Raw genomic sequence first — 14,180 nt, forward strand, 5'->3', positions numbered from 1 at the left:
GTAGGAAAGATAACAGATAGGAAGTGGTGACTGTGGAAACTTAGAATCATAGAATGGGTTGGGTTGGAATGGAGCTTTAAGATCCCCTAGTTCCAACCCCCTGCTATAGGCAGGAACACCTTCCGCTAGACCAGGTTGCACAAAGCCCCATCCAGCCTGGCCTTGAATGCTTCCCACAACCTCACTGGGAAACCAGTTCCAGTGTCTCACCACCCTCATCCTCACTAAAGAATTTATTCCTGGTTATATAGTCTAAATCTACCCTCTTCCAGTTTAAAGCCATTTCCCCTTGCCCTGTTGCTACACGCCCTCATAAAAAGTCCCTCCCCACCTTTCCTGTAGGCCCCCAACTTAAAGCACAGAAGGACATACATAGAGTTAGGGGTCTTTTTTCTTCATGCTTTGTTTCATGCCAGTTATTTTGTCATATGTGCAAAAGGTGGCAGGCAGAGTTAGATTTAAAATAATGGTATGCCTCGTAAATACAGAAGCTAAATTTTTCCTGGAAGACTGTAGCAATGTTTCTAGATATGAGTCCTTGATTGATCTTCTTGTTTTCTGTTTAGTGTCAAACAGTATGCTTTGTGATTTGTTTCTGCTTGCTGTCATTGCAGCCTTTCTCTCATTAAGCAGAGATATCCAGTCTGCCAAAGGAGGCAATGCAGAAATTACACTTATGATGATAGATAATGGGGGAAGGAGGAAGCAGAGATGAAAGTCCTCTGTACTGTTCCAGAAGTTTTGTTTCTGCAGTATCACAGTTCATTAAATGATACTTGAAGTACAGTTTCACACTGTATTCTATAAGAATTCTTTAACTTTTTTTAATTATAACTCATTGTGAAAATGCAAAAAAACAAACAAAAAAAAACAAACAAACACAAAACCCAAAACAACAACAGCCCAACCTCAAATAATTACATGTTTGCAACCTTTCATTTTGAACATGGAAAATAGGCTGTTTGTTGTTACAGTCAACGGCATCACTTTGTGGTCCATGCATGGAAGGGTAAAATAAAAAGTAATTGCAAGTCTTACATGTGGAAATGGTATCTAGCTCCCTGATTCTGATAAAGATCATTGCTTCTGTTTGAAACCTGGCATTTTGTCATATTGATGAAATGCTTGTATTACACTGAACTTGCCGTAGCTGTGTTTGCCATAGCTATTTTTGCTTTTCTTTGAGAGGCTGCTGCTGATCATAAGTAGAACAAATGGTTCATTGTCTTTCCTTTGTTCAAGTAGCAATCACAAATCTGGCTAATTCCGGTCTAGCAAATATTGCTAATAAATTGTATTTATTGCATTACTTCCCATCTTCCTGGGAAAAAAAAAAAAAAGAGGGTTTCAATAGAAATACTTCTTTTATGTGTTTTAACTCTATAAAAATTCCCCCAAATTGTAGACTGAAATCTCTTTATAGTAAAAGTGTTAAGTCTTCAGCTTCTGGCAAGCCTGTTGCCTTCTCCATGTTTTATTTTTTGTTGAAATGACTTGGAATGCAGTACTGGAACCTGTTTTCAGCTTGTCATAAAATTTATGTGAGCATAGACTACACGGAACATATTTTCAAGGCAAGTCTCCTTTTAGCGAAGTTTTTAAAGTATTTGGAGAACTCGGTAGGATTTGCCTGTCAGGTTTCTTACAAGGACACGCCAGGGTTCCTTTACATTTTTTAGTTACACTTTTGTTGTGCTAAAACTTTGAAGACTTCGTACCTTTCCGTCAGAAGTCGGGGCCTGTTGCAGTCTGCTGTTCTGTGACAAGCACCGCACAGCCTGTTTGCTCCTGACCTGCCTGAACAATAGTGCTATTGCTACAGCACTCTTTAATCTTTCTTCCCTTGGCTGTGCCGATGCGGATGACTTTGTGACCATTTGCAACAGTTTGTGTGTGTTGACGCAGCTGTGCTTTACTTAAGTAAGAAAAACTTTAACCTGCAAATAATCTCGACAGCTGTGGTTCTTTTAATACAGAAAACCTGCTGAGCGTGGCTGCTTATATAATTAACGATTGTGGATAAGTGTCATACATACATGACAATGCTTGTTATTACTGCCTTTTTATTACTTTATTGGCATCAGGAGATTAGCTAGGGATGTTAGGAGATGTAGCCTTGATGTTTATTGGTGCATGGAATGCTAGGAAGCATCCAACAGCTAAGTAGGAGTTTAATCTATTTTAGAGATCTTTCCAGACTAATTTCTACCCGGAGGTTCGTGTGAGAGGCAACGTCTTTTAGTGGCTGTCTAAAATAAGCTGATTCTTTTCTTTGTATTTATATGATTTGACAGAGTGTTTAAGTGTGGAGAACTGTGTCCTGTACTTTTTCTTTTCTGTAAACAACTTAAAATGCATTTAATGTTTATGGCAAAACTTGCCAGTGTGTTTTTTAAGTAAAAGGTAACCAAAACAGGAAGATCCCAATGCCTAGGCGGTTTTCTTTGACACCATGTTTATAGCAGTATGTAAACTTTACAAAAGAAATTAATGTACAAAAACTTATTTTTCAGGAGAGTTATTTTAATTTTAAAATACAGTGTATGTAATTGGAATAGGTTTCCCAACTGCCTAAAACTTTACTTTTGCAAGGTTACAAGCCCTATCCCTTTTTTTTTTCCTCCCTACTCTTGAAATCCACCATTTCTTCTGGTAGTAATGAAAGCTGCAGAACTGACTTCTACAGAAGTTAAAAGCAAAGGTTCAGTAGAGACAGGGCTCCTCAGTTTAATGTTTCTTAAGAATAGAGATGAAATTCTGAGGGAGAGATTCTCAACAAGACAGTCTGTTGGAATGAGGGAGAACAAATGCATAGTGATATCAAGCATTTCATCTTTTCCTAGGCCTTTGTAAGGATTAGCTTATCCTCTTTGCTGTTTGCATTTCCTGAATTTGTGTATGAACACATATGAACAATTTAAAGGAGAATTTCTAATTCACTTTTGGTCTTTCTGCAATGGCAGTGAAACTCATCATTCCTTGGGTTGAGGTCCAGAAGTTGGAGAGAACCTCCAATGTCTTCATGACTGACACGGTCCGTGTCACTACACCAAATAAAGAGCGTGATTTCTCCACGTTCCTCAATATTGCTGAGGCATTCCGGATCATGGAGCAGCTGGCAGATGTAACTCTCCGAAGGCTACTGGATAACGAGATCTTTGAGCTGGATCCAGGCCTACAGGATCCTACTCAGATTACCAAGAGGTGAGAAGCAAAACTGCTCTTCCGTGTGTAAGCAGAGGTTCAAAAGTAGATTTTCTGGGTTGCATTGTTTGCTGGATAAGGCTTTAAAGGTTTACTTGACTGGGCAAAAAAACCCACGTGCATTTTACAGTGTACTGCAGTGTATCAAATAATTTTAATTTGTGTGCAAGGTACTGTTTTTTTTTCCATTTTTCTTTCTTCACTGAACATCACTGTAGTTTTTTGTTAATTTTGAAAATACCATTTCTTGTAGTAGCACAAATGACAGTAAGGGATATTTTCTGTCGTTCCTGAGGAATGGCATTCCTTTGTTGATAATACCAGTAGTGGATAGGCTTTCCTAGTGCTGACATTTTTGTAGAATGGTAGCTTATATGTGGAATCTCCCACTAGGAGGATTGCCATAGCTGACTTAGCAAGCATTTATAGGACCCAAAAACAGACAGGCTGTTGCAACAGATTGATGTGCTGATGTCAGCTCTACACATTGCATCCCTGAAATGCATCTATGCATTCCTCTCCCACTGTAGAAATGCACTGAATGCTCAGGGAGAAGATTGGTAACTATTTTTCTGCCAGTAGCATAAGACAGAACTTTGTGTTTATTTGCTGGTATGTGAAAGGGGAAGAGAAACTGCAGGGAGGAATTTTAGGTGGGCACAGTGTAATATCCAAAACTGGAATTTGCCTGGGGCATCAGTGTTCCTGTGCTCATCCGTAACGTATGTTTTCTGAATGGAGTTTGTTTGGAGTGCTGATAACATTTCCTGCTCTTCCTTCCTGTCCTCCTGCCAGAGGTACAAAGGGAATTACCCAGGTGTTGTTTCCAGGGTGAGATGTAGGAAATGCAGAGTGTTGTTTCCCAACAAACAGAAACATATCCAGTAGCCATTATGTTGTTTTTTGGGTGGCATTTTTTGCAGTGGAGGATATATATATATTGGATATATGTTTTAGGGAAACAGTTGTGCAAAGTTTAGTATTAAACTTTTAAAGTCTTACTGTTTTAAAACTGTTTAAAACATGAAGACACTGGAGGTTCTCTCCATCTTTCCCTTTAATTTCCTATGTACACACAATAAGGGAAATGACTGACACCAGGATTTCATCCATGATATCATCAAGGAGTTCACTGAAGTTGTTTGTTAGAGTGATACAGTGGTGAGCAGCCATGAACTTCCTTACAGGCTTTTTTTTTTGTAGCCAGGACTGCTCTAAACACAAAGGCTGTCATTGTTTTTCACTGTGTGTGTGTAACTGGATATTGTTAACATTATGGGCTTTTTGCCCAAGAAATGTAGTTTATGTCCTTTGACTAATGTAGGATATGACTTTGAGTAATAGGTTGTATTGAAACCCGTTTCCATGCTTTACAATTCTACCTCCCTCCTGCTTTTGGGCTGAAAAGTTAGATCCATAAAACAAGGGAAGTAAATCCAAAAGAAGTGTAAGAATCCGTGGGAGACATTTTCAGCATCTACTGATTTTTAACCCTTAACTGTCTCTTCTCAAAGGGGTTTTTGTTTCAAATAAATGAGCAGAATGAAAAGAGAACAGAAAGAAAACAAAGAGTCCCACCAACCTAGAATGACAATTAAAAAAAATTAGAGGCTTAATAAGATCCTATAATACGGGGCTCTTGGTAAATCAACCTCTATGTACCTTGTGGGGTTTTTGGAATGTGGTGTGTATTAGCAAATAAGTAACAGAAACCATCCCACACATTTATTCAAGCGTTTTTTTTTCTTCTTTCTTTCAACTTTAAAAACAAACAGAAAAACCACACGCGCACACACATGAAACAAAGAAAGAAAAAGAGGAGAGGGAGAAGAAGAGTGGAAGGGAGTAGAAAAATACAATTGATTCCTGAGCAAGATGTTCTCTTAACCACGCTGATATGCTGTAACTTGAGATGGCAGAAATGAGAATGTGGAAGATGCTGAAATCCCATTTCCTCTGTGTGATTTAGAGAGGTAGTAGCTGGATGAGCTGCTGTTTCTTGTGCCCTTTGTCACACTTCAGCAAACACTTTGATGTGATGTGATTAAGCAAGACTGCAGTTAGAATAGTAGATAAACTGGTTTTTAATGCTAACGTGTTTTGGGGGGGGTGAGCTTCTTTGGCATGTGAGGTTTTTGTTGCTGCTTTTTTTTTTTTTTTTTTTTTCCTGGAACCATTGTAGTACTACAAGAATAATTATTTTCCACTTGACATTTTTCCCTAATAATTGTCTTTGTTATTTCTTGTGCATGATTAGGAAGCACATAGTAGTCTATCAAAATGAAAGCAGTAGTCCACGCATCATTAAAGTTATTCCTGCTGTGTCAAATTAATGCTTTATATTTCTTTTGTTTGCTAGGATTTCTTTTACAAGAAGCTCATCACGATGTCTTTGTGTATAAAATGCGTTTTTAATGTTACTATGGTCTATATACATTCTAAAAAACATCAATCTTTGTTGCTTTCCCTGAGGCTCTTGGTGTCATCCTGCTGAACACGGACGAGACTCCGAGAGGCTGGGGGATTAGACCTGCAATCTGTGACACCAGTTGTATCAAGACCAGAGTCAAACAAGTCCATACACAAGTTTTAGTGGTGCCTGATGAAAGGATAACAATGGATTACATAGGGATTAATAGGAATTAAATTAATTGCCATAAAAAGTGAAGTAAAGCAGAGGTGTTTGAGAACTATAAACACAGTTTCTTGCAGATGTATTCACATGCACCATACAACTTTACTTGAGCACATTGCTAAATATTTTTCTTTTCCAGAAAGAAGGTCACTAAAATCTCCAGTATAGCTTTATTGTATTTCTTATTTCCATCTCTTTCAGGATGTAAGGATATTCATCACATTCTTCAAATGTAATGAGGAAATTGGTCAGAACACACGATTTAAAAGTTCAAGTGCTTCTGTCAGTAAGGTTTCAAAAACGTAATACATTTTTCTAGGCCTGATTTCTTTTTTCATGTCTAACTCTGAATTCCTAGGGAGGATGAATTTGCTACAAAAAGAGCAAACAAGGTTTTTAACACCGACCTAAGGTGAACAGAAACTGAAGTATCTTGAATTGTAAATGTCACTTCAGTGTGCATTGATTCCAGGAACACCATAAACCTTGAGGAAAACAAAAGATGTGACAAGGAAGAACCTCATTTTATTCATCTGCTTGGCAGAAGGCAGGGTTTGGATTATCTCTGCATGTCATTCCTGACAGATGATTGCCTAATACGTTTTAAGGATTTCCAGTAATGGCAATGCCCATAGTGGTAATTCACTGCCCTACCATTGGTTGGAAGGGCTTTCTTGAAGTCTTTTGGAACTTTCTTGCTGGTTTTTGAGTCTAATGCTTCTTATCCTATCCATTACAATGGAAGAGATCAAATATTTCTCTTAAGAGCAACCATTGTATATTTGGAGATTACTGTGCATCTCCTTTTACTTCTGTAATCTGCACTACTCGGGTTTATCCAGGTGTTTGTTACTCATCTTGTCTTTAGCTCCTCTCTGGATATGTGCCATTAATCCCATAGGCTGCAGGAGTGCAATGGCAGAGTGCAGGAGTATTGCCGACCCTGCCACAACCCCAGGCCTTCCCTGCTGCCTCTTGGGAGCTGAAAGCTTCCCCGTGCTGCCTGGTGTGGTGATACTTCTCTTCCCATAGCATGAGGCTGCTAGCTAGTGTTTGATTTGCAATCTCTTGTAATCCTGAGGGAGGGTGGTTTTCTTTTTTTCCTGTGTTTGCTTGTTTGTTGGTTTTTTAGAATTCTGGTAGAGGTGGTTCCCAGCCTGTATTTGTGCAGCTTTCCTCCTACAACTGAAAATGCTTACATAGAGTCATAGTCATAGAATGGCCTGGGTTGAAAAAGACCACAATGATCATCTAGTTTCAACCTCCTGCTATGTGCAGGGTCATCAACCACCAGACCAGGCTGCCCAGAGCCACATCCAGCCTGGCCTTGAGTGCCTCTAGGGTTGGGGCATCCACAGCCTCCTGTTCCAGTGCGTCACCTCTGTGTGCAAAACTTCCTCCTAATATCTAACTTAAACCTCCCCTGTCTCAGTTTAGAACCATTTCACTTTGTCCTGTCACTTTCCACCCTCGTAAACAGCCATTCCCCCTCCTGTTTATGCATTCCCTTGAAGTATTGGAAGGCCACAATGGAGGTCTCCCCGGATCCTTCCATTCTCTAACCTAAACAATCCCAGTTCCCGCAATGTTTCCTCATAGGAGAGGTGTTCCAGCCCTCTGATCATCTTAGTGGCCCTTCTCTGGACCTGCTCCAAGAGCTCCACATCCTTCCTGTATTGAGGGTCCCAGACCTGGATGCAATACTCCAGATGGAGCCTCAAAAGAACCGAGTAGAGGGGAACAGTCACCTCCCTCTCCCTGCTGGCCACCCCTTTTTTGGACAGTTGGCTTTCAGTGTGCAAGCGCACACTGCTGGCTCACGTTCATCTTCTCTTCCTCCAGGACCCTCAAGTCCTTCTTCTCAGGGCTGCTCTCAAGGAGACCTTCCCCCAATTTGTATAAATACCTGGGATTGCTCTGACCCAAGTGCTGCGCTGTGCACTTGGCCTTATTGAACCTCATTAGGTTTTCATGGGCCCACTTCTTCAACCTGTTCAGGTCCCTCTGGATGGCTTACCTTCCTTCCAGTGTATCGACTGCGCTGCTCAGCTTGGTGTCATCTGCAAACTTACTGAGGGTGCACTGGATGCCATCATCTTGTATGGCTTTTTGTCAGTCTTAACTGTGATCCTGTTCTTTTGCTCATTTGTCTCTACCAGCCTTGCGCCATGTGTAAATGTGATAACAGTGGTCTTTGCTCCACTGTGTGGGTTGCTGATGAAAATACTGAACAGACACCAGTGTAAGACAGACTCCCAGGTGATCCTCTCCATGCAGCCTTCCACTATAACTGTGTGCCTTGGAGGGCTGCTTTTTGGGTACTCTTTTTGGGTACAACACATTTTCATTGCAGTCTAGTTGTGTTAGTTCCTTTGTGAGGAAGTATCAAGTCTTTCATGAAGTCTGGCTGAAATATCTGTTGCATCTCCTCCATTTATAAGTCTAGTGTTCCTGCTGTGTGAGCTAATGATGTTGGGTTTAATTTGTCCTGACAAGTCTACATTGGCATTCGTTACATGGTTTTTCCTAGTTTGCTTATGAGAAGTTTCTCAGAAAACCTGCTGAATTTCTGTGGTAAGAAACAAGATATATATTGCTGTTATTTTCAAAATCAGCTTTCCGAAGGCTGAATAGCAAGAACAGGGCAGTAATCATTCTCTAAAAAGTGAGAGGTCAAGCAGTCTGTTCATTTTTTATTTTTTTTTTTTCTTTTTTTTTCTTCCCTATGTCTGTTGCTTGACTTTATGCCATACAATTCTTTGTCTGGCAGCAAACAGTGGGTGACTCAGCAGGGCCAAAGTCTTGCCAAGTTGACTTCTGTTGGATTTAAAGCAGAGTGAAAAAAACAAAAACAAAAACCACCACAAAACCCAAAAAACATTTGACAGCAAGGACAGCATTTTAAGTGTCGTGATAGTTTTTTCTTAGACTTGTGTGTTATTTCCTGTAGTTTAAAACTCTTGCTAGGTAACAGTAGGTCACACAGGTGGAGTTATCACAGCTTTGACTTGGCAGACCCTTTCAAGTGCCAAAGGCAAAGGCACTGCAAGAACCCCGCACCCTGCAAGTCAGGAACTGCGTTTGGAGAGAGCTGCTGATTTTTCTGAAGAGCGAGGAACAAAGCAGTTTCATCCTTTAGCCTTTTATTCTTCTGAGGCACGTGTAAACATTTGATCTGTGTTAGTTTTATGCGGGGATAGCTTTCCTTCTTTTCTTAGGTGTAGCTGAGTGTACCGAATTTGCTTACAAGCCAAACCACTTTAAATGTGCTAGAGAAGCACATAGCAAATGAAGCTAGAGAAGAAAATTTCAAACAGATTGGGCAGCATGTGGAGAAGTTGTGTTTCTGTTCAGTGCTGCAGGTATTGTGAAACTCAAAATGGAAGTTGTGGGATCTGGCCTGAGTCGTTGCTATATCATATTTACGCAACTGCTGTCTCGTTTTCTCTTTTGCTGTTTCTGAAGGCGAGAAGCCCTACAATTTGCCTGCCTAACAGGAAGTATTGTCACGGTGTGCCACTTGCCCTTAATTTGATTCCACAGCAGTAAGTGCTGCCCATATTTCTGCTACCGTTTTTCTCTCCGGGCTCCCACCCTCCAGCAGGCTGTGCTCTCTTTTCAGCGCTTTTCTCTCGGGCACAGCCCCAAGCAGCCGCAGTTCAGAAAGCATCTGGGCAGTGCTTTCAGACATGTGGTTTGAATTTTGAGTGGTGCTGTGTGGAGTCGGGAGTTGGACTTCAAAACGACATCAGCCAGCTGGCTCGTTGGTCTAGGGGTATGATTCTCGCTTAGGGTGCGAGAGGTCCCGGGTTCAAATCCCGGACGAGCCCTCCTTTTGGGAAAAGAGGAACTTGGTGAGGTTCATCAAGAGTGGAGGAGTCTGGGTCGTCCCTCCATGTCCAGCACTGGAGGGTGGTAGGTTGGCCGTGAGCCAGTGGTGTCCCAAGGAGGCCAATGGAATCCTGGAGCGCATGGAAAAGAACCTGGCCAGCAGGTCAAGGGAGGCGAATCCTGCTCTCCTTCCTCCCTAATGCTGTGACCAGTCCTGGGCTTCCCAGGGAGTCCAAGAAACGTGGGGAACTTGTGGAGAGAGTCCAGCAGAGATGCTGCGAAGACGAGAGGCCTGGAGCATTTCTCTTGTCAGAAAAGGCTGAGAGACCTGGGGCTGTTCAGACTGGAGAAGAGAAGGGTGAGAGCGGGTCTGTCTCATCGCTGTTTATTACTATCTAAAGTGCAGAAGTCAAGTCCATTTGCGGTGTACTCATTTAGGTGGCGTGCAGCAATAAAAGAAGGGGCAGACTGGAACACAAGGAAGTTCCTTCTGGACATGAGGAAGAACTTCTTTGGGACTGACAGAGCACTGTGACGGGCTGCCTGCCCACAGAGGTTGTGGAGTCTCCTTCTATGGAGATATTCAAGACTTGTCTGGATGCCTACCTGTGCCAACCTGCTGCAGCAAACCTGCTTTAGCAGGAAGTTGGTCACGATGATCTCCAGAAGTCCCTTCCAGTTCTTAAAATTCTGTGATTCTGTGATCCTTATGGGTCTCTTCCAACTTGGGATATTCTGTGATTCTGTTTCTGGGGCTGGCAGTCTTTCCCCCTTTAGATTATGTTGAACGTGTGGGGTTGGATGCCGTGTCCTGGTGAAAGTTCCTTGAGGAATTTACTTAGATTCAGATATGGAAAGACATATTTCAGTTGGAAAACCTGTAGCAATGGATCTTCTTGTCTGAAAGGAGCCTGCAACCCTAGGATATGCAGCAAAACGCAAAACACTCGGAACTAGACAAAAGTTACAGATTTTGGAGCATTGGAAGTAAATGATTCCCAAGTAACAGACAACCTCTGTGTCAACAGAGGTTCCGCTCTCTGGTACAATGCATTTTTTAGCATAAAGGTATAGAAACTGCAGCAGCCGCATATTTCAGGGAGGGTCTTACCTTCCTGGCACAATAGCAGCAGAGAACAGCTCCACACAGACCTGACTGCGGATGCTATCAGTAACGTTCATCTGTGTTGTGCAGGAATGGAAAATATTTTTGTGCTGAGTTAACTAGGAGGCATATCCTGATCTAGCTTTGTCACAATAGCAGATCACCATGGGCACTTACTCGAATTTCTTTTGCTGTGGAATTTTAACTTCAGAGCAAACTTTTTCTCTTCCTTTACGGAGAGTGCTTCTCTTTGTTCTTTGTGAAAAACAGGAGGCTGTTTGTCTGTTTTCCTTGGATAATCCTATGAAGGATGATAATGCTTTAGAAGGAAACAACAGCCAAACGCTGTGAAGTGTGGTGTGTCCGTTGTCACAGCTACAGACCCGCCCCCTTCATTTCTGTTTGTTTTTCTTTGTAGAGTAAACTGAAATGAAACACAGGATTTATTTACTGGGGAAGAGGCTACATCTGTGCAAACTTCTTGTTCTTAAACAGCAGGGCTGGAGCAGGGGAGGGTGTTTGCAGAAGAGGGGGAAGTGGGGAGTGGAGTGGGGCTTTACAGCGACAAGGTACCACTCCCTGCTGCACTTCAGCCCTGCTTTAAATTCTTGCTGTAGAACAAATTAACAAAGTCAGTTTGTTTGTTTTTTTTTTTTCTTTTTTTTTTTCCCCTCCTAAGGTGAATCACGTTTGGAAAAATTTACTTGTAAAGAGAATGATAGAATTTGAGTCCTGTAGTTTCTGGAATTGCTGTTGGTGAGATAACAGTCATGGCCTGTTTCTACTGTAATTGCATAGCTTAATAAACTGCTGCAGAATTCCTCATTAAAAAAGGAGGTGAAAAAAAAATCCTCTGAACTCGATTCCGTGTTACCATAGCCCAGCAATGAAAGCTTAATGCTTTTTTTTTTCTTTTCTTTTTTTTTTTTTTAATTTCCACATAACTGTGGATGGGTGAATGGAAGCAAACCTCATCCAATATGAATGTAGCTGATGCTGTTGTTCCTTCCTAAGTCTTCCTAAGTCTGAGTGGCCTGCAATTGTTTTGCATTTGCAACTCTTCAGAGGCAGATACTTTTTTAAGTTAGTGATGCAATTATGTCACCATCCTTAACTCTTCTGTTACCGATCGTTTTTGGTGGTACTTACTGAGTAAATGCATCGCTTTTGGATGCAGGTGATGTTGGTAGTTCTACCAGGACAGGAAACAAGGGACTCAAAGCTGATCTCTGTTGCTCAATATGCATTCATCAGATGAAAGATTTAGTTATCTCCTGGGCATTGAAACCTGTAATTCTTTGAGGCTGGAAAGTGGTATAGCAGCCAGAGAAAGTGTATGGCTAAATAATAATGGTAATAAAAGAGACGACTCATTTAAATTAATTTTCTTCCCTTTTCTATTGTTCAAGTAATTGCTTTTGATCTATTGATAAGAAACTGTTGATGATGATTCTTTTTTATTTCTAAGTTAGTATTTTGTTGATCTGCTCACGTAGGCATTGAAGATTGCTGTGCGTGGTGCTTTTGTTCTCTGTCCCTTGGTGAGACTAAGAAGAACCTTGTGCATGGTGCCTTGGCTTTCAGAGTCCTGTGATTTTCTTTTAATGCTTTCTCCTAAGGGATCTTGAAGCCAGAGCACAGAATGAATTCTTTCGGGCCTTCTTCAGATTGCCCAGGAAGGAGAAGCTACATGAAGTTGTAGACTGTTCTCTCTGGACACCATTCAGTCGCTGTCACACAGTGGGAAGGATGTATACTTCAGACAGTTATATCTGTTTTGCCAGCAAGGAAAATGGCTCCTGCAATGTTATCATCCCACTTAGAGAGGTAGAGTTGATTATTTCATTTCAAGTCCTTATCTGCCTTTTTTCTGCTGTCACTTGATTTATCCACAAACTATTACTTGATGAAAGAGAAGGGTGCTTGTGTGTATCGTGCCTAGAAGACTGTTTAAAGTTCATTCTGGGACTCATTAGAACATGAGTTCCCAGGAATATGCATGGGTGAGTTAATGAAATTGTGAAAATTAAGCATGGGCAGCAGAACATACCACTGCAGTGGTTGGAGTCTGATTGGTCCGAGACTGGGGCAGTGCTCCCATCCCAGCTCCAGAAATGTGTAAGTCCAACTTGATGTTGGTGGAGACTTCAGCTTGGACCCAGTCTGGCAACATAAAGGCATCCTTACCTGAGATCCATGCTTAGAAGTGTTGAATCTCTCCCTCCACAGACAGACTCTAGCAAACTTGTGTGTACTTTGCAAACCTGTGGGGCAGTGAGAAAAGGGGGAATTCTGGAAGGAGTGATGTGTTGCTAAATTTCCATAAAATTAGAGGCTTATTCTAGCAGAGGGAGAGTGCATGGGAAGGTGGTGGGAGTAGAGGAGAAGGGGGAACTGTCAGCAAACATCTGCCTGATCTGCTGTGGATATGTTGTGATCTCTTAACTAAAGCTTTCCTTTCATCCTCAGCTAATAACAGAATAACATCCAAATGGTGTATATCCTAACTGCAGTGACTTATCTTCCACTCTCACAGAAATAGAAAACAATAAGAGAATAGCATTAAATACTTCATCACAAGCAACTATTTCCCCCCATCCTCTAAAGTTTGAACATAAATTTCCTCCTCAGTCCCATAGAATTTGATTGAGTTGACCCTTTTCTAAATCTAATATTAATCATTGCTTTCCTTTCTTATCTTTCCCCTCAGTCTGCTCTCCCAAAGTGGGTGGCAAAGTTGAAATAAAAACAAAACAGAAGGAAAAACAGCTGGGATACTTTCTGCTGCCCTATACGAGCTTCTGAAGATACCATAAACTTTGGGTGGCAGAATATGTCTGGCTAAGGAAAGCCAATATGAATAACCACTTTTAAAACATGCATGTGAATGAATGCCATTTTTGTAAATTGAGGTGCATGTACAGTGTTTGCACATATTTCTGTAGATGTGTGCATTATGTGTTTTCTGTTGATGTTTCTGGAAAAGGTAATCAGTATAGAGAAGATGGAGGACACCAGTCTTCTTCCTAATCCCATCATTGTTAGCATAAGGAGCAAGACTGCCTTTCAGTTCATTGAACTGAAGGAACGGGATGCTTTGGTGGAGAACCTGCTCCAGAGGCTAAAAGAAGTGAACTCCAGCAACCCAGTGCACTGTAACAACCTGCAAAGTAAGAACCAGGTACTGAACTTCAGTGGCTTTTTGAATTATGAATTCGTTGCATTTATCCATCGGTCTGTTGTGCTGCTTTTCTCAGGGATCAGTTTCGGTCTGGTGCTGTGTGATGCCTTTGGTATTGACCAGTACAGTGGTGCAGAGGGTACCCATGGTGCAGCTGTGGGCTGCACTGTTTGAGAGGAGCAGTGAATATGATGAAGGCCAGCACTGCCCTTCACAGAGGCCTC

General features: G+C 41.5%; 1 protein-coding gene across 1 annotated transcript in view; it reads left to right on the plus strand.

Annotated features, from left to right (window-relative positions):
* TBC1D8 (TBC1 domain family member 8) overlaps positions 1-14,180 on the plus strand; it is a gene marked incomplete at its 5' end in the record, with an annotated part of 47,253 nt that overhangs the window by 17,063 nt on the left and 16,010 nt on the right. The window contains 3 exons of the mRNA XM_079549728.1: positions 2,964-3,204; positions 12,395-12,602; positions 13,762-13,956. Coding sequence (XP_079405854.1) covers positions 2,964-3,204; positions 12,395-12,602; positions 13,762-13,956 — 644 coding nt within the window. The remainder of the gene's footprint in view (positions 1-2,963; positions 3,205-12,394; positions 12,603-13,761; positions 13,957-14,180) is intronic.

The sequence above is a fragment of the Tetrao urogallus genome (assembly GCF_951394365.1).
Source record: "Tetrao urogallus genome assembly, chromosome: 1".
Lineage (NCBI taxonomy): Eukaryota > Metazoa > Chordata > Aves > Galliformes > Phasianidae > Tetrao > Tetrao urogallus.